Here is a 21192-nt window from a genome sequence, read left to right on the forward strand (position 1 = left end):
AGGCATGACCTGAGTGATGGAGTCCTGAATAATGGACATCGCCTTTTTGAGGCATCGCTCCTTCAAGATGTCCTGGATACGGAGGAGGCTAGTGCCCATGATGGAGCTGACTAAGTTCACAATTGTCTGCAGCTTATTTCAATCCCAAAACCTCCCCATACCAGACAGTGACTCAGCCAGTTAAAATGTATATCTGTAGAAATCTGTGAGTGTTTTTGTGACATAAGGAAAACTCTTAGTGAAATACAGTTACTGTCATACCTCCTTTGCAGCTGCATTGATATGTTGGGTCCAGGTTAGATCCTTAGTGGTAATGACACCCAGGAACTTGAAATTGCTCACTCTCTCCACTTCTTCCCCACTGCCATCAGATTTTTGAATAGTTCATGAACCCATGAACTTCACTATTCCTATTAGTCAATATTTTTAAAATTCTAACTTATAGTAAACTTTTTATATTCTGCACTGTACTGGTGCCACAAAACAACAAATTTTGCAGCATATATTCAAGATAATAAACCTGATTCTGATTTACCACATTATAGGTCTCTGAACTATAGAACATGGTACCTATTCAGAAAACTGATGTCAGCCATTCCACTCTTCTCAACCACATGCATATGTGTACTCGCATTGTCTTATTCCACTCTCTACTGTGTCCAAATATTTTATACTTATATTGAATATAATGATAACATTCTCTCCAAATGTTCTGAGTAAATACTATGAATCAAAATGATATTTTAACATTCCTTTACACCAGGCTGAAATGCAAAAAACCAGTGGGGCACGACCTTTGTAACACACTAACTTACTTACAGCCATTTATGGCAGCAATGAAGGTCCTCCATCTCCATCTGTCCAAACCATCACACACAGGTATAGAAGGATTCTTCGTTGCTAACTACCCTGAGCTGAATCCCCAAGCATAGAGGACCGGTGAACCACTCTTAGTCTGAAAGTGCAAGGTCCTGACTCCTGCCAACACAGCTCTTTGGGTCATTGAGGCACACAAGCCTCCAAACCCAGTGACAAGGTTGTGGTCCCCTTGGAGGATAACACAGTGAGCAACTCAGTAACTAAAGATGGTTAAAATATAGAAATGTCTCTGCCCGTTCTTGTTCATCTTGCACTTATTCCTCTGAACTCCAGCAAATGAGGGCATGGTTTACCTATTCTCCTCTCATTTAACAGTCCTGTCACCCTATAGATCATAAGATCACAATATCATGAGAAATAGGAACAAAATCAGGCCATACAGCCCATTGTGTCTGCTCCATGGCTGATCTTTTTCAACTCCTTTGTCCTACTGTCTCCTGACAACATTTAGCTCACTTACAAATGAAGAACTTATCAATCTCTGCCTTAAACACACCTAATGGATTTGGCCTCCACATCCCCCAAGCAATGAATTCCATAGATTCACCACCCTTTGCAAGATGGCAATATACGACAAAGTTTTGTGGGCAGTTCACTAAACTAATTGATATACTTCTTCTGAACTGGCATCACTGTAATCCACAGCCTGTCATTCCACATTAAGAAATATACTTTTGAACTGACAAAGATAACCAGTGATTTTACAATCTCCTGAAGATTCGGTGAACTTGACTCTCGAGAATGTAGGTATGGCACATTGAAGATGAAGATCCACCATCTTAAGTTCGGACTTCAGACCAGATTAAAGTGTTGAGGCCCGAGTGTGGTAACCAAACTGGTGTTCAATTGCGCTAACCCACAACGATTAAAACATCGAGCCAAATTAAAGCATCAAACCCTGAGAGTGGAAAGCAAACTCCATGACAGCCAAGACCCTCCACCTGAGCCTGTCCTATCTACCTAAGTTTGACCCATCTCCCTTCCTTCTTGCTACTACCATTGAGGTGCAGGAGTCCTGGGTCCCACATTGCCAGGTTTGGGAGCAGGTCTTGTCTTGGAGCCTTTAGGCCCCTGGACCGGCTTCACTCACCTCAGTCCTGAACTGACTTCATGGCTGTGGCCTGCAGCTATCGGGCTCCTGGACCGGCTTCACTCACCTCAGTCCTGAACTGACTTCGTGGCTGTGGCCTGCAGCTATCGGGCTCCTGGACCGGCTTCACTAGCATCAGTCCCAAACTGACTCTGCAGCACATGGACTCACTTCTGGTGACTCTGCGGTTCTATGTATTACTTATTTGTTTACTTTTGTCAATTGTTTACTTAATTTGTTCTTTTTTTCCACAAATTGGATATTCAATTATCTTTATTGTCTGGGTTTTTTTTTTTCCTGTGGATTCTAGTGAGTTTCTTTGTTTTGTGGATTCCTGCAATAAGATGAGTCTCAAAGTTTTATATAGTATACATACTTTGATAATAAATTTACTTTGAACTTTGAAATCTGGCCAAGGAAATTCCTCATTTCAGTTTTCAGGGGGTGTCCCTTTATTCTGAGGCTGTGCACCTAGATCCTAAAGTTTAAAGTTCAAATTAAATTAAGTATCAAAGTACAAATATATCACCATATACAACCCTGAAATCCATTGTCTTGCAGGCATACTCAATAAATCTATAGAATAATAACCATAACAGAATCCATGAAAGGCCACACCAACTTGAACATTCAAACAGTGTGCAAAAGACAACAAACTGTGCAAATAAAGAACAAACAAATAATCATCATCATCATCAATGTAATAATATCAAGAACAACAGACAAAAAGTCCTTGAAAGTGAGTCCATGGATTGTGAGATCAAGTACCTGATGGTTCAGGGATAGTGACTGTTCCTGAACCTGGTGGTGTGAGTTCTGAGGCTCCTGAATCTTCTTCCTAATGACAGCAGCAAACAGAGAGGATTTCCTGGGTGGTGGGGGTCCCTGCTTTCCTGTAACAGCATTTCATGTAGATGTGCTCGATGGTGGGGAGGGTTTTACTCGTGATGGACTGGGCCGTATCCACTACTTTTTGTAGGACTTTCCGTTTAAGGGCGTTGTTGTTTCCATAGCAAGCTGTGATGCAGCCAGTCAATCTACTCTCCACTACAGATCAATAGAAGTTTGTCGAAGTTTTAGATGTCATACCAGATCTTTGCAGTAGAGGCACTGCTGTGCTTTCTTCATAATTGTAATGTGCTGAGCCCATGACAGGTGTTCTGAAATAATAGTACTATCCTACTAATGGAAACATCATCTCCACATCAAATTTATCCCAGGCCTTTCAGTATCTGGCAGGTTTCAGTGAGAATCTTTCCCTCAGCCTTCTGAACTCCATTGAGTACTGGCACAGGGACATCAAAAGCTCTTGGGATTATTCTAGTGAGCCTCTTCTTCACCTCTTCCAGGGCCATCACATGCTTCCTGAGATATGGGGCCCAGAACTGCTCACAATATTCCAAATGCAGTCTGTCCAGCATCCCAAAGAGCTTCCTCACAGTACATTCTTGCCTTTATATTCTAGTCCACTCAAAATGAAGGCTAACGTTGTATTAACTTCTTTACTAACCCAACTCAACCCACAAGTTAACCTTGAAGGAATCCTGGAACTCCCAACTCCCTTTGTACCTCTACAACATATCGATGCAGTTACAAAGAAGGCAAGACAGTGCCTATACTTCATTAGGAGTTTGATGAGATTTGGTATGTCATCAAAGACACTCACAAATTTCTACAGATGTCCAATGGAGAGCAGTCTAACTGACTGCATCACCGTCTGGAAGAGGGGGGGGGTGGTGGGAGGGAGAAGAGACACTGTACAGGATCAAAAAAGTCAGTATGTGGCTGGCTCACTGACTCTCCGCTCAGCCTTAGATCTCCTGAACTATAATAACACCTATATCAGACTGCTTTTTATTGATTACCATCCAGCTTTCAACACAATCGTATCCTGAGTACTAATCAATAAGCCCCAAAACCTGGGTCTCTGTACCTCCCTCTGCAGAAGGTTGTATAGTTAGTCAGCTCCATCATGGGCACTAGCGTCCCCGACATCCAGGACATCTTCAAGGAGCGATGCCTCAATAAGGTGGCATCCGTCAATAAGGACCCCCATCATCCAGGACATGCTCTCTTCTCATTGCTACCATCAAGGAGGAGCTTCAGGAGTCTGAAGGCACACACTCACTGATTCAGGAAATGCTTCTTCCCCTCTGCCATTCGATTCCTGAATGGACAATGAACCCATGAACACTACCTCACTTTTTTTCTCTCTTTTTGCACTACTTATTTAATTTAATTTTTCATTAAATTAAATTATTTTTATTTCATCTAATATATAATTAAATTATTAATTTGATATACGTGTGTGTGTGTGTGTGTACCTGAGTGTGTGTGTGTGTGTGTGTGTGTGTGTGCGCGTGTGTGTGTGTATACATTATGTGTGTGTACGTGTTGTGTGTGTGTGTGTGTACCTGAGTGTGTGTGCGTGTGTGTACGTGTTGTGTGTGTGTGTGTGTGTGTGTGTATGTACGTGTTGTGTGTGTGTGTGTGTGTGTTGTGTGTGTGTGTGTGTGTGTGTGTACGTGTTGTGTGTGTGTGTGTGTACATGTTGTGTGTGTGTGTGTGTGTGTGTGTGAGTGTGTGTGTGTACGTGTTGTGTGTGTGTGTGTACGTGTTGTGTGTGTGTGTGTGTGTGTGTGAGTGTGTGTGTGTGTACATGTTGTGTGTGTGTGTGTGTACGTGTTGTGTGTGTGTGTGTGTGTGTACGTGTTGTGTGTGTGTGTGTGGGTGTACGTGTTGTGTGTGTGTGTGTGTGTGTGTGAGTGTGTGTGTGTGTACGTGTTGTGTGTGTGTGTGTGTACGTGTTGTGTGTGTGTGTGTGTACGTGTTGTGTGTACGTGTTGTGTGTGTGTGTGAGTGTGTGTGTGTACGTGTTGTGTGTGTGTGTGTGTGTGTGTGTGAGTGTGTGTGTGTGTACGTGTTGTGTGTGTGTGTGTGTACGTGTTGTGTGTGTGTGTGTGTGTGTGTGTGTGTGTGTACGTGTTGTGTGTGTGTGTGTGTGTACGTGTTGTGTGTGTGTGTGTGTGTGTATGTGTTGTGTGTGTGTATGTGTTGTGTGTGTGTGTGTGTGAGTGTGTGTGTGTACGTGTTGTGTGTGTGTGTGTGTACGTGTTGTGTGTGTGTGTACGTGTTGTGTGTGTGTGTGTGTGTGTACGTGTTGTGTGTACGTGTTGTGTGTGTGTGTGAGTGTGTGTGTGTGTACGTGTTGTGTGTGTGTGTGTGTGTACGTGTTGTGTGTGTGTGTGTATGTGTTGTGTGTGTGTATGTGTTGTGTGTGTGTGTGTGTGTGAGTGTGTGTGTGTACGTGTTGTGTGTGTGTGTGTGTGTACGTGTTGTGTGTGTGTGTGTGTACGTGTTGTGTGTGTGTGTGTACGTGTTGTGTGTGTGTGTGTGTGTGTGAGTGTGTGTGTGTACGTGTTGTGTGTGTGTGTATGTGTTGTGTGTGTGTGTGTATGTGTTGTGTGTGTGTGTGTGTGTGTGAGTGTGTGTGTGTACGTGTTGTGTGTGTGTGTACGTGTTGTGTGTGTGTGTGTGTGTGTGTGTGAGTGTGTGTGTGTACGTGTTGTGTGTGTGTGTACGTGTTGTGTGTGTGTGTGTGTGTGTGTACGTGTTGTGTGTGTGTGTGTGTGTGTGTGTGAGTGTGTGTGTGTGTACGTGTTGTGTGTGTGTGTGTGTACGTGTTGTGTGTGTGTGTGTGTGTGTGTATACATTATGTGTGTGTACGTGTTGTGTGTGTGTGTATATATACTATTGTAATTCCGTTTTTATTGTTATGTATTGCATTGTACTGCTGCCACATAACAACAAATTTCACGAGAGATATCAGTGATATTAAACCTGATTCTGATGTTGATTCCTGAATACTCTCGCTATTTAGAAAATACATCATTATCTTTCCTACTAAGTCATAACGCTGCACTTCCCTACACTGTATTCCATCTGCCACTTCAGAATAATGAACCTTTGATGCACTCCCTCTATTTCAAATAAATCCTCAAGCAAGGAGACCAAAACTACGCCCAATACCCCAGGTACTATCTCACCTCTACAGTGGATCAGGACAGCTTGCTCATGTACTTGCTCAACTTGCTCATCGACTATAGCTCAGCATTTAATACTATCATTCCCACAATCCTGATTGAGAAGTTGCAGAACCTGGGCCTCTGGACCTTCCTCTGCAATTGGATCTTCAACTTCCTAACTGGAAGACCACAATCTGTGGGGATTGGTGATAACATATCCTCCTCGCTGATGATCAATACTGACGCACCTCAAAGGTGTATGCTTAGCCCACTGCTCTATTCTCTACATGCACGTTGACTGTGTGGCTAGGCATAGTTCAAATACCATCTGTAAATTTATCAATGACAGAATCATTGTTGGTAGAATCTCAGGTGGTGACGAGAGGGCATACAGGAGTGAGATATGCCAACCAGTGGAATGGTGCCGCAGCAACAACCTGGCACTCAACATCAGTAAGACGAAAGAGCTGATTGTGGACTTCAGGAATGGTAAGATGAAGGAACACATACCAATCCTCATAGAGGGATCAGAAGTAGAGAGAGCGAGCAGCTTCAAGTTCCTGGGTGTCAAGATCTCTGAGGATCTATCCTGGGCCTGATGTATTGATGCACTTTCAAAGATGTCTTGACAGTCTATATTTCATTTGGAGTTTGAGGAGTCTTGGTATGTCACTAAAGACACTAGCAAGTTTATACAAATGTACTGTGGAGAGCATTCTAACTGGTTGCATCACCATCTGGGATGCAGGGGCCACTGCACACGATCAGAAAAAGCTGGAGAAATTTGTAAACCTAGCCAGTTCCATCATGGCACTAGCTTCCCCAGCACAGAGGACACCTTCAAAAGCCGAAGCTTCATAAATGCAGCATCCATCATCAAGGACCTCCATCACCCAGGACGTGCCCTCTTATTGCTACCATCAAGAAGGAGGTACAGGTGCCTGACGGCACACACTCAGTGATTCAGGAACAGCTTCTTCCCCTCGGCCATCAGATTTCTGAATGGATAATTAATCCATGAACACTACCTCAGTATTTTTTCCTCTCTTTATGCATTACTTACTTAATTTATTTTTATATATAAATCTTAGTGTCATTTATAGTTTTATTTTATTATCATTGCATTGTTCTGCTGTCATAAAGCAACAAATTTCATACCATGTACAGATACTAACCCTGATTCTGATTCCATTTTGCTTTTTAACTATTGATGTATTTTGAGTTTGCTTTCTCTGACCAGAGCAGAAAAGCAACCAAGTCTGGAGGAAAAGGAGCCTCAGGTCCCACATGACCAGGTTCAGCAACATTTATTACCCTACAACCATCAGACTTCCAAACCAATGTAGATAACTTCATTCACCTCGATCATTAACTGATTCCACAACCTACAGAATCACTTTCAAGAACTTTACAACTTCTGTTACAGCCAAACTGCTACACCGTTCACCTCCACCCCTCGCCTCCATTCAGAGACCCAAACAGTCCTTCCAGGCGAGGCATCACTTCACCTGAGAATCTGCTGGGACTGTCTATTATATCCGGTGCTCCCGATGCGGCCTCCTCAACATTGGTGAGACTCATTCTGAATTGGGGGACCACTTCTTCAATCTCTTCTTCTCTGCCCACCAAAAGCGGTACTTCCCGTTCGCCAAACATTTTAAATCTAATTCCCATTCCTGTTCTAACATGTCAGTCCATGGCCTCCTCCTGTGCCAAGATGAGGCCTCCCTCAGGGTGAAGGAGCAACACCTTACGTTCTGTGTGGGTAGCCTCCAACCTGTTGGCATGAATATCAATTTCTCCTTCTAGTAAAGGAATTTTCCCTCTCTCTCACCCCTTCTTCTATTCCCCACTCCGGCTCTTACCTCTTCCCACCTGCCTATCCCCTCCCGCTGGGTCTCCTCCTCTTTCCCTTTCTCCCGTGGTCCACTGTCCTGTCCTATCAGGTTCCTTCCCTCCAACCTTTGACCTTTCCCACCCACCTTGCTTCACCTATCATCTTTTAGCCATGCTTCTTCCCCTCCCTCCACCTTTTTATTTTGGTGCCTTCCCCCTCCCCCTTCCCCCTCAGGAAGGGTCCCAGCCTGAAACATTGACTGTTTGTTCATTTCCATAGATGCTGCCTGACCTGCTGAGTTCCTCCAGCATTTTGTGTGTGTTGCTCTTGATTTCCAGCATCTGCAGAGTTTCTCGTGTAAGTAACTTCGTCATGATGGAGTGTTAATTACTTATTGTTGTTTTCACAGTGTGTCGTCTTTTGCTCATTGCTTGTGTGTCAGTCTTTGCTTTTGAAGAGTTTTTCATAAATTCTATTGAGATTCTTTATTTTCCTGTAAATGCCCCCAGGAAAATAAGTCTCAATGTTATATATGGTGACATATATGTACTTTGATAATTAATTTACTTAGACTTTGACTTGAGATCCCTCTGTAAGTCAGTGTCCCCAAATCTATTGAAATAATACCGTTTTTTTCCTATCGAAAGAAACTGCATTCACTAAATGTTATCATCAGATGAGCTTTTTTCCTGCTGTCTCTGGCCCAGTCTTTATTTGTTTGGACAGTGAAAGTCAATCCAGCAGAAAGACCATTAACTTAACAAAGCTGAGGAAGTCATCGTCTCTTAAAGTAGGTAAAGACCTTCTACACCTGATCTTTCAGACACTGACCCCCTACAGCACCCAGAACATTATGTACAAGGAAAAGATTTATTTTAAATATTAATGCTAACCTTGCATTGTCAGACGTGGCTACACCAAGATATTATTAGTAAATACAGAACATTTTCTGTTTCTTGGTGTGTCAACGTGAGCTGAAAAGGCAGGGGAGTTATACTGGCACAATTAGTACTGAGGATTCTCAAACAAAGCAAAGCTGTGATTATGGAAAACAGGAACTGAAAGTTTCAATTATAAGGGAGAGTTCCTGCAGTTGGTGCAGGTCCAACAAAACAATCCACTGCTTTGTAAATCTGCAAGAACTTGAAATTGTTAAAATGGGTCAAGTTAAAACTGGGCCACAGATCTCACCTCTTCTCTTTTCCTCAGCTACCCATCACCTCCCTCTGGTGCCCCTCCTCTTTTCATTTCTTCCATGGACCATTCTCCTCTCCTATCAGATCCCTTCTTCTTCAGTCCTTCACCTCTTCCACCTATCACATCCCAGCTTCTTACATCAACCCCCTTCCCCACCTACTCACATTCAGCTATCACCTGCAAGCTTGTACTCCTTCCCCTCCCCCTCCCCCACCTTCTTCCCCCTTCCTTTCTAGTCCTAATGAAGCTTCTTGGCCCAGAATCTCAACTGTCTATTTCCTTCTTTCTAGAACCTGCCTGAACTATTGAGTTCCTCCAGCATTTTATGTACAATGTTCAAGATTTCCAGCATCTGCGGAAGTTCTTGTGCTTATTCTACATAAGGGTTTCCTTTGTCATTTATGTAAAATACACTATGTAGCATATGATTGAAGGTGACTATTTGAATACAGTATCGGGGGGGGTTGGTTCAAGGTTCAAAGATCAAAGTTAATTTATCATCAGAGCACGCAAGCGTCACTATATGCTTACCTTGAGATTCATTTTATTGCTGGCATTCACACAGAACAAAGAAAAGCAATGGATTCAGTGAAAGACTACACACAAAGACTGACAAATAATCAATGTGGAAAAGGCAGCAAACTGTGTAAATAAACAAACAAACAAATAAATAATTCTGAGAACATGAGTTATCGAGTCCTTGAAAGTAAATCCATAGGTTGTGGGACCAGTTCAGAGTGAGGTGAGTAAAGTTATCCACACTGGTTGAGGAGCCTGTTGGTTGATGGGTAACAATTGTTCCTGAACCTGGTGGTGTGGGACACAAGACTCCTGTACCACCTTCCCAATGGCAGCAGCGAGAAGAGAGAATGTAGTGTTAAAACCAAGACCAAAGTTGGAGGCGTTGAAGATCAACTTCTGTGCCTGAAGGATACTTGAATGTTCTCCGACCTGACATAGATTCAGACTACATTTGCGCCATGATGGATGACGTGAGCAATCATGGTTTTAAGACCATGAATGTTCTTGGCAATTCTTTCTACAGACATGGTTTGCAACTAGCTTCTTCCCGGCAGTGTCTTTACTAGATGGGTGACCCCAGCCATTATCAATACTCTGCAGAGATTGTCTGTCTGGTATCAGCGGTCGCATAAGCAGGACTTGTGATATGCACCAGCTGCACATACAACCATCCACCACCTGCTCCCATGGTTTCACGAAATCCTGATGCGGGTGGGGGGGCATAGACTATGATATATAACACAAATATGAAAGGGGAGAATGGACAAGGTTTTTTTTAATGTATATCACAATAAACAAAATATATTTACGAGAATAAACCGTGCAATGCCTTTTCATACATACGTTCTTAGTCAATGCTTTGAGTAGAGGTCTTTTGCATTCTTTAAAACCTATAACACTGTTGCCTCTCATGTGGGCCCCTGGGGTGATAGATTACGACAATCATTGAGGGTCGCCCTCATACAGCCTGGTTTTCCAGTGGTAGAAGAACCCTTTCTCTTCGTTGACATGGACGAGTTGGAACAAAGAAACTATTTCTGCACTCTATTGCTCTATGTTTTTATGACTATGACTATGTTAATGAAAACTTACATCCATGTAATTTGACAAGTGCTCAGAGGTGATGCCAACATCGTCGAGCATTAAGAATTCGGAAGGGTAACAGTGACTGTACTTTCGGGTGAGCGTAGATGCATTGTGATGTGCTAGAAAATCGTCAAGTTTATTGCGTTCTCTCAGGATGGTTCTTATCGACTTGAAGTGGGTTAGAGGTATCCTGCAAAAAGCATTAAATATATTTCATGTAAATACGGCATGCTGAAAATGAAGTGCAGAACTGGTGGTCACTAAGTGAAAAGGCAATCAATCGTTCTGTTTTTCTCTCCCCACTGGCCCATTTATTATCTGGAATGGCACTAGCTGACAGTATGGTGGTATGGTAATCCATGCTGGGATGTAGCGGTATCCGCAACTGGACTTTGGAACAAAATGTCCCAGGTTCGAATCCCGCCGGCACCTTGCATGCTTTCCATCCGTACTGGCTGAGCGTTGAGCTAGCAGCTCGGCCTCGTAAAACAGAGTAACACTAAAGAAACGGCAAACAATGCACCAAACAAGGCGCAGGGAGGAAGTTTACCTTACTTTTACTTATGGTGATAATGCTGATAAGTGTGAACTGCTACATTTTGGTAGGACTAATCAAAATAGGACATACATGGTAAATGGTAGGGCATTGAGGAATGATCTAGGAATAATGGTGCATAGTTCCCTGAAGGTGGAATCTCATGTGGATAGGGTGGTGATGAAAGCTTTTGGTATGCTGGCCTTTATAAATCAGAGCATTGAGTATTGGAGTTAGGATGTATGGCTAAAATTGTACAAGGCATTGGTGAGGCCAAATTTGGAGTATTGTGTACAGTTCTGGTCACTGAATTATAGGAAAGATGACAACAAAATAGAGAGAGTACAGAGGAGATTTACTAGAATGTTACCTGGGTTTCAGCACCTAAGTTACAGAGAAAGGTCGAACAAGTTAGGTCTTTATTCTTTGGAGCATAGAAGGTTGAGGGGGGACTTGATAGAGGTATTTAAAATTATGGGGATAGATAGAGTTGACGTGGATAGGCTTTTTCCATTGAGAGTAGGGGAGATTCAAACAAGAGGACATGAGTTGAGAGTTAAGGGGCAAAAGTGTAGGGGTAACACAAGGGGGAATTTCTTTACTCAGAGGGTGGTAGCTGAGTGGAATAAGCTTCCAGTAGAAGTGGTAGAGGCAGGTTCGGTATTGTCATTTTAAAAAAAATTGGATAGTTGTATGGACAGGAAAGGAATGGAGGGTCATGGGCTGAGTGCAGGTCGGTGGGACTAGGTGAGAGTAAGCGTTCGGCATGGACTAGAAGGGCCGAGATGGCCTGTTTCTGTTCTGTAATTGTTACATGGTTATATGGCACTGAGTACGCCATGCAACTAACGTGGACATTGGACAAGCTGTCTATGGCTCCTTGTCAGACAATGGTTTCCTTGAGGACTTGATCGAATATGAGGCAAATCAGCCTTTAAATCACCAATATCCTACCCGGTAATCAAAACAGGATATTTTATAATTTATGCTTTGAGATCTGGGAGTCACAGGCAAGGCCAGCATTTATTGCCCATCCCTAATCAGTAAGAAAGTGATGGTGAGTTGTGTTCCTGAACTCCTCCAGTCCTTCTGGTGGAAGAAGTCTGACAGTATTGATGGCATGGGAGTCCCTGGATTCGAACTGGACACGATGAAGGAATAAAAATATTTGTCCAGAGCAGGATTGAGAGGAAACTGGCAGATAGTGCTGATCCCCTACACCAGATGCCCTCACCCTTCTTTGTCATTATTGTGGGTTTAGAAGCCACTGTTAGAGAAGTTTGGACAGACAAGACACCACTGATGTTACCGCATCACTATTACAGCTTGGGGTGTCAGAGTTTGGAGTTCAATTCCGGCTCCAACTGTAAGGAGTTTGTACATTCTCCCCATGACTCCCTGGTTTCCTCCACACGCTTCAGTTTCCTCCCAAGGTCCAAAGACATACCAGTTTGTTGGTTAATTGCTCATTGTAAATTGTCCTGTGATTAGACTGGTGTTAAATAGGTAGGTCGCTGGGTGGCACGACTCGTTGGGTCAGAACAGCCTGTTCTGCACTGTATCTCCAAATAAACATTAATAAATAAATAACAGCCATATATTTTGTAGAGGATACCCCCTTCAGTCACTTACTGGCTGTCAGTACTGGGGAGCTATGTATCCATGTATCCAGGTATGATCCATGTATCATACCATCTCTATGATGGTTAAACAAGCTATTTTGTCCTGGATGGTGTCTGGCTTCTTGAACACAATTCATTTAAGCAAGCTGAGGGACCTAACATGTCTTTCAGAACATGCCTGGCTCTGGCGTGTCAGGAGGTAAGTTATTAACCACAGGATAACCACCCCTATTCCGCACCGGTTGGCACGGTATTTATGTGGGGCAGCTTGGCAACGTAGTGGTTCACATAATGCTATCACAGCACCGACTGCTCAATTCCTGCCACCTCTGTAAGGAGTCTGTACATTCTACACCCCAAAGACACACGAGTTAGCGTTAGTAAAGGGCATGCCACATTGGCATTGGAAGCATGGCGACACTTGCGGGGCTGCACGGTAGCATAGTAGTTAGCGCAACACTTCACTGTACCAGCCACACGGGTTCAATTCCCACCACTGCCTGTAAGGAGTTTGTACCTTCTCCCCGTAACTGTGTGTGTTTCCTCCAGGTGCTCCAGTTTCCTCCCAGAACCCAAAGAGGTACTGGTTGGTAGGTTAATTCGCCATTGTAAATTGTCCCGTGATTAGGCTGGGATTAAATCGGAGGATTGTTGGGCAGTGCAGTTCCATGTTGTACCTCAATAAAAAAAGTTCTTAGTCTCTGTGTTGGTCGTTGACAAAATCACAACATTTCTCTGTGTGTTTTAATGTACGTGTAACAAATAAAACTATTTTTTATATTTATGTGGCTGGTCCAGCTGAGTTTCTAGTCAATGGAGATGGTGGGCAGCGAAATGATGAATACCATTGAAAGCGTAGATAGGTAACTATTCTCTCTCATATTGGAGATAGTTATTGCCTTTATCTTCTTTGGTACGAGTGTGACCTGACACTCATCAGACCATCTACAAGTATTACAAAGAGAGCACGACAGCAGCTACACTTCCTGAGGAGTCTGACATGATTTGGTGTGTCACTAAAGACACTGGCAACTTTCTACAGATGTACCGTGGAGAGCATTCCAACTGGCTGCATCACCGTCTGATATGGGGCAGGAGGGTGTGGTGTCTACTGCAGAGGACCGAAAGAAGCTGCAGAAAGTTGTGAACTCAGTCAGCTCCACCATGGACACTAGCCTCTGTAGCATCCAGGACATCTTCTAGAAGCATTGTCTCAAAAAGGTGGCATCCATCATCAAGGATCCCCATCACCCAGGACGTGTCCTCTTCTCATTGCTACCATCAGGGAGGAGGTGCAGGAGCCTGAGGGCACACACTCAATGATTCAGGAACAGCTTCTTCCCCTCTGCTATCTGATTTCTGAATGGACATTGAACCCATGAACACTACCTGACTACTTTTTATTTCTCTTTTTGCACTATTTATTATATATATGCCAATTTGCTTCTGTACAATTGCCTCAAGCACAGCTGGGTGGCAGAAGAATGGGGAGCATTAGTGAGCACATGATAAAGAATAGACGTGGGAAGGGGATCAAAGGACTTGTTCACCTAGGAGCTAGCACTGCCTGATGGGCTGAATGGTCTCATTCTGTGATGTAATAAATATGTATATACTAATTCCACACTGACACTCTATAGCTTGTTCGTTCATTTGTTATGTGCCGTGTCGTATGACGTGGGCAATCATGGTTTTTCCATGACCATGACAGTTCTTGGCAAATTTTTCTGCAGAAATAGTTTGCATTTGCCTTCTTCTGGGCAGTACCTTTACAAGACAGGTGACCCCAGCCATTATCAATACTCTTCAGAGATTGTCTGCCTGGCATAAGGGGCTGCATAACAAGGATTTGTGATATGCATCAGTAGCTCATATGACCATCCTTCACCTGCTCCCATGTGACCCTGATCAGGAGAGGGGAAGGGCTAAACTGGTGCTGTACCTTGCCCAAGGGTGACCTGCAGACTAGCGGAGGGAAGGAGTGCCTTACACCTCCTTTGACAGAGACATAACTCCACCCAACCACCCTACATTGTATGTACACTGGGAACTTCCCCGGGCTATTGACTGCCAACAAAGGGGTGAATGATGGACCAGTGAATGCCCTTCAACTTGCAAGTTTCAGGAAAACTGCAGGCTCCTTTCTTCAGAAACCTTCTCATTCACCACCAGGTTTTCAGCTTCCACCAGACAGCATACGGCCAAACTCCATTAATCAGGAATGATGGAGAACTTCCTGGAGTCAGATTACTGGATTTTCCAAACTGTTGGTTGGTATTTTTAGTAACAGTCCAACATACCTTTATCTTTTTAGGAATAATGAAATTTCCAGTGAATCCTGCAAGTTCACAGGGAATACACAAATCAAGGCTGTGGTAGGTTTCAAGGGAAACAGAATCAATGGGGTGTGGGAACAGGGAACTCAATGGATTAAACAGAATACAAGTGTCAAAGGCTAGAGATGGACTGCAAATTTCCAGATAATTGGAGAGCAGATTATCTGTGTTTCACTATATTAGGATTAATTCAGCTAATTTTATATAAAGCAGTTATTTTCTAAGCTCTTTTTTAAGGAATGTAGGAGTTGTTGAATAGATCAAAAGATATAAATTGAATATCTATACCATCTCATTACGTTGTTATCAGGGGAGATTCCCACATCTCCAACTCCGGTTACCAAGCCAGAGTTGAAACTAGTACCATTGCTTCCACTTGCATGTTAAATGTCAGGTGCCGTATTGGCATTCCTCCAATGGCCTGGTATTACAAGCTGCTGCAGGAATATTGTGTAAAATGGCAAATGTTCTCTGCAGATCCTACAGTCATGGCCTGTGAGGAATCATTAAATACAAGAGAAAATCTGCAGATGCTGCAAATCAGTAACACAAACACACAAACTGCTGAAAGAACTCAGCGGGTCAGACAACATCTATGGAAATGAATAAACAATCAACGCTTCAGGCCAAAATGTCAACTGTTTACTCTTTTCCATAGATGCAGCCTGGCCTGCTGAATACCTCTAGCATTTTTACTACCGTAGATTTACTAGAATCATTAGATGTCTATTAAAAAAGTAAGTTTCAGGGAGGGAAGGGTCTATAAATGAGTAATGCTTTACTGGTTACATGGAACTTTGTTCCTCTGAGACCAGGATTGTATGCCATGAAACAAAGGACCAACTGGGCAAAGAAGAGAGTGACATGTAACATAGGAACTACTTGATCAGTGCCAGGGAGAAACCCACTTCAAGACTGCAGTGGTAGTTAATGGGTTAACCATATGCCATTCAGCTGATCCACATGGGAGGAGTTGGCATATTGTACAAAGAGCATTATCAATAGTTCTGTCGAATAGCCTGCATGCTGCCGTGCTGGTGTGCTCTGCACTCTCCCTCATAACAAACACAACAAAGACATATCCACTTGCTTTCCCAACTGCGCCCCAAGGTAATCTGAGCAGAACTAACAAACAAGGAACCAGGAATAGGTGTTCATTCGTTGAGACTGTTCTGTCATTCAATCCAATACCTTTCCATATGCCCAGTTGTTAAAAACTTTTAAAATTTATTCCAGCTTATTCCTGACTGTAGCACAAGGATTTCCGCAGAGCAGCACACACAGAGAACGCTGGAGGGACCCAGAAGGTCAGGCAGTATCTATGGAAATGAATAAACAGTCGATGCTTCAGTCCGAGAACATTCTTCAGGACTGGAAAGAAGGGGGGAGATGCCAGAATGAAAAGATAGGGGGAGGGGAAGGCGGATGGCGAGAAGGTGATAGGTGAAGTCATTTTGGTGAGAAAGGTAAAGAGCTGGAGAGGAAGCAATTTGGTGGGAGTGGAGAGTGGATCATAGGAGAAAGGGAAGGAGGAGGGGACCCAGAGGGAAGCAATAAGTAGACGAGAAGAGGGAAGAGACCAGAGTGGCAAATAGAAGAGGGGAGAGGGAGGGAATTTTTTTTACTGAAAGGAGAAATCAATGTTAATGCCATCAGTTTGGAGGCTACCCAGATGGAATATGAGGTGTTGCTCCTCAACCCTGAGGGTGGCCTCATTGTGGCACAAGAGGAGGCCAATGGCCAACGTTTTGGAACAAGAATAGGAATCAGAATTAAAATGTTTGGCCACCAGGAAGTTCTACTTTTGGCAGATGGAGCAGAGGTGTTCAACAGGTCTCACCAATTTAGAGGAGGCTGCATCAGGAGCACCAGACACAATAGACAACCCCAGCAGATTCGCAGGCGAAGTGTTGCCTCACCTGGAAGGACCTTTTGGGGCCCTGAATAGAGGTGAGGGAGAAGTTGAATGAGCAGGTGTAGAACTTTGGCTACTTGCAGGGTTAAGTGCCGGGAGGGAGATTAGTGAGGAGGGATGAGCGGACATTGGGATCACAGAGGGAGTAATCCCTGCAGACAGCAGAGAAAGGGAGGTAAAGATGTGGTAGGATCCCTTTGGAGATGGCAGAAGTTGCAGAGTATGATGTGTTGGATGCGGGGGCTAATGGGTTGGTAGGCAAAGACAAGAGGAACTCTATCACTGTTAAGACTGTGAGAAGATGGGGTGAGTTCAGGTGTTTGGGAAATGGAGGAGATGCAGGTGAGGGCAGCATCAATGGTGGAGGAAGGGAAACCCCTTTGAAGAAAGAGGACATCTCTGACGTTCTGGAAGGAAAGTTTATTTCTTGGCACTGAGTTGTAACAGGGTAGCAAATTACACAGTATCCACACAAGCTGGGCTTTAGGGTGCGAGAGCCCTCTCAATCTCACGGGTATGGCGGAACCGAAGTGTGTATTCCCTGGACTTACGCAGCCAAGGAAACCAGGTGGTTTCACTAGGTTTATAAAAGATGTCAATTGACAGTCTGTCTCCAGAGATGGAGACAGGGAGATTGAGAAAGTGAAAGGATTTGCCAGAAATGGACAAAATGAACTTAAGGACAGGGTGGAAGTTCAGAGCTATGCTGATGGAATTGACGAGCTCAGCATGGGTTCAGAAGCAGCACCAGCGCAGTCATCAATGTAGCGGAGAAAAATTTGGGGAGCAGTACCAGGGAAGGCTTGAAACATGGATTGTTCTACATAGCCAACAGAAAGGCAGGCATAGCTGGTCCCATGCGTGTGCCCATGGCTACACCACAAGTCTGGAGGAAGTGGAATGAGACGAACAAGAAGTTGGAGGAGGTTGTTCAGGACCAGTTCTGCCCGATGGAGGAAGTTGGTGGAGTAGGGTGGTGATTGGTTCTTTTACTGAGAAAAGAGCATAGCTCCTCTGCCTATTGTCTCCACCTGCTGTTTTCCCACTGAGCTGTGCCCTCATACCTCGACTCCATTCTATCCACTTTGATCAGTGTGTCTGATTTTCTGCTTGTGGGAGGCCTAGGCTTGTTACTTAATGTAGCCAACCCCATTCTTTCTAACCCGGTCAACCCTATGTAGACTTCATCATGTCTCGGATGTGAACATGGAGAGGATGTTTCCTTCCTCGAATGGGGGAGTCTATGGGGAGAGGGCACAGCCTCAGAATAGAAGGATAGCTCTTTAGAATATAAATGAGGAGGAATTTATTTAACAAGGGGGTGGTGAATCTGTAGAATTCATTGCCACAGACAGTCAACTCGTTGGGTATACTTAAAGTGGAGGTTGACAGGTTCTTGATTAGCAAGGTGTCAAAGGTTACGGGAGAATGCAGGAGAATGAGATTGACAGGGATAAGAAATCAGCCATGATGAAATGGCAGAGCAGAGTTGATGGGCCTAATGGCCTAATTCTGCCCCTGTGTTTTGGTCTTATGTTATCTTGCAGAAGTGAAAATGTCCCACTTTATTCTAAAAAGCTGTTTAATATTTGAAACATGTATGGGTACTCGTACATTCCTCATTTATTTTCCAAATGAATCATTTACTTGGTCGAGCACTATGTATCCAAGTGGACTCCTGTTCTACAGGCTACTTGGAGACTCGTACTCAGAAGAGCATCACCGGATGCTGGAAGGTCATGAACTCAGTGTATGATTCACTTTGGTCCACGTGGAGCTTTGTGATCTCCCGGTATAAGGAGATATCCACAAGAGCCTTCTGTACACCGGCACATTCCGAAGTTTAAAGATGAGCTCTGTTTGTCACTTGTACGTCGAAACCCAGTGAAGTGCATCACTTGTGTCAAATCAGATCGGGAAGGAAGTGTTGGGACCAGTCCACAAGTGCCACCATGGTTCCACGGGCGGGAAATTGGAGCACCCAGAGGAAACACACGTGGTCACAGGGGGAACGTACAAACTCCTTACAGACAGAGATGGGAATTGAACCCTGATCAGTGATTGCTGGTGCTGCAGAGTGATTATGCTAATCGCAACACTGCCGTGACAATAAGAACAGGAGTTGGTGCTGATTGGTGCATTGAAAACCAGCCCTCAGTTACACAATCTCTCAAAGACTTCATGGCATTGGTTAATGAGGAAATATTAAACTGCTGATACTATGAATGCAGAGAAGGTGTGTGTCAAATGTTTTTATTGTACATATTAGGAATGAAGTACATAGAGTTACAATTATTTGTATTATTATTTGAAACTGTACAAATGCAAGAGATATACAGTTAATAAAACTTCTATAAACAACTCTGTTCTGTATACTGGCACCTTTATTTATTTTGCAGAAAATAGCTAAGAGCTTGAAGAAATTGTGAAAAATAATTCATCAAAGGCATTTGAGGACTTTTGTATCAAAACAATGAGGTACCAGCAACTGGTCAAATATTTATTTATTTATTGGGATGCAGCATGGAATAGGCCCTCCCGGCCTTCAAGCCATGCTGCCCAGTAATCCCCTGATTTAACCCTAGCCTTATTTTTAAAGGTCAAAGGTTCAAAGGTCCAATTTAATGTCAGAGAAATATATACAATATACATCCTGAAATGCTTTTCCTTTGAAAACACCCGTGAAAACAGAGTGCCCCAAAGAATGAACAACAGTTAAATGTTAGAACCTCAAAGTCCCCCCCCCAGCTCCCCCTCCCATGCGTAAGCGTCAGCAAGCAACGATCCCCCCTCCCCCTACTGACAAAAAAAAGCAAGCATTGCCACCCGCAACTGAGCACTCAAGCATGAGCAAAGCAATAGCGAATACACAGACTTGCAATTACCCAGAAGACTTCGCATTTCATCTGACATTTGACATACCACTGGCTCTCTCTCTCACTCTCTCTCTCTCTCTCTCTCTCTCTCTCTCTCTCTCTCGCTCTCTCGCTCTCTCTTTCACTCTCTCCCTAATAAGGGAAAAGGAGGCATCTCCATTTCTCACCAGCGAGTAGGGAGACATAACAAACAACTCGCCGGTTTATGACGTTAACAGGACATTCACAATGACCAATTAACCCATCAACCAGTACGTCTTTGGACTGTGGGAGGAAACTGGAGCACCCGGAGAAAACCCACGGGGTCATGGGGGAAATGTACAAGCTCCTTACACCAATGGTGGGAATTGAACCCAGGTTGCCTGGTACTGTGGAGTGTTGTGCTAACCACAGCGCTACCATGCCACTCAATAAACATGATCTACTGTAATATTCAATACAGTAATATTCAAAAGGTGCTGCAAATATTTAATAATCCAAGTTGCACCTGCAGCAAGAGAAGCTGAACTAATGCTTCAGGGTATTGGATTTTCGTCAGAACAGAAATGCCCCCACAATCCCCTTTGCAATCCCAATAGTTTTTGTTTTAATTTCAGAAATCCAGCATCTGAAGAATGGTTTATTTTAACATTCAGTGTCTCAGTGTAAAAATTGTATTTGCATCTTCAATTCATGTATCAATTGCTCCTGCCAAAACATATGCTATTAGACCAATTAAAGGTTGCATCAGTTCCCAGTTCCCAGTATGACATGCAGTTTTATTACATAAACACATTGTATGTTAGACAGAAGGCATAAATTGTAAGCATATTACTTATAAGGTTTTCATTAAGCATACCTGAAAAAGTCCGATTTCAGCCATCCATCTCCAATGACCTTTACTTCTAGTTCATTTCCATAATTCACCAAGCATATTGGTTCATTAGAATTAAAAGATTCAGAAATCACTCACCTCATCAAAGATTCTGCAAGGTGAATTGAAATTAAAATTATTATCAGCCACTTCATTTCGGCTTTGACTAGACGGACAGAACTAGAGCTGGTTGCATCAAAGTACGCCAATGACCCAAAGTGACTGAGTCAACTTACTGAGCTTGATGGTCATCTAGACCTATGACTGGTGAGCAAACAAGAGGCTTGCTCGCTCTTTGGCTCCTGGAAATCGTTTTTTTATGTTATGCAATAACTTGGAAATTTGAACAGGTCGACATAAATATTAGGGATGGCTATCACTATGAAATGATGTTAGGTAAGAAGACTGATTGTGGCACT

At 43.5% G+C, this 21192-nt stretch overlaps 1 protein-coding gene across 1 annotated transcript in view; it reads right to left on the reverse strand.

Annotated features, from left to right (window-relative positions):
• LOC140734953 (cathepsin E-like) overlaps positions 1-20978 on the reverse strand; it is a 51887-nt gene extending 30909 nt beyond the window's left edge. Inside the window, exons 1-2 of the mRNA XM_073059687.1 lie at positions 20873-20978; positions 10643-10826 (exon numbers count right to left, since the gene is read on the reverse strand). Of these exons, the coding sequence (XP_072915788.1) occupies positions 10643-10826; positions 20873-20928 (240 nt within the window). The 5' untranslated portion in view covers positions 20929-20978. The remainder of the gene's footprint in view (positions 1-10642; positions 10827-20872) is intronic.
• Between the last annotated feature and the right edge of the window lie 214 nt (positions 20979-21192).

Source organism: Hemitrygon akajei, chromosome 10 (genome assembly GCF_048418815.1).
Source record: "Hemitrygon akajei chromosome 10, sHemAka1.3, whole genome shotgun sequence".
In the NCBI taxonomy this organism is placed as follows: domain Eukaryota; kingdom Metazoa; phylum Chordata; class Chondrichthyes; order Myliobatiformes; family Dasyatidae; genus Hemitrygon; species Hemitrygon akajei.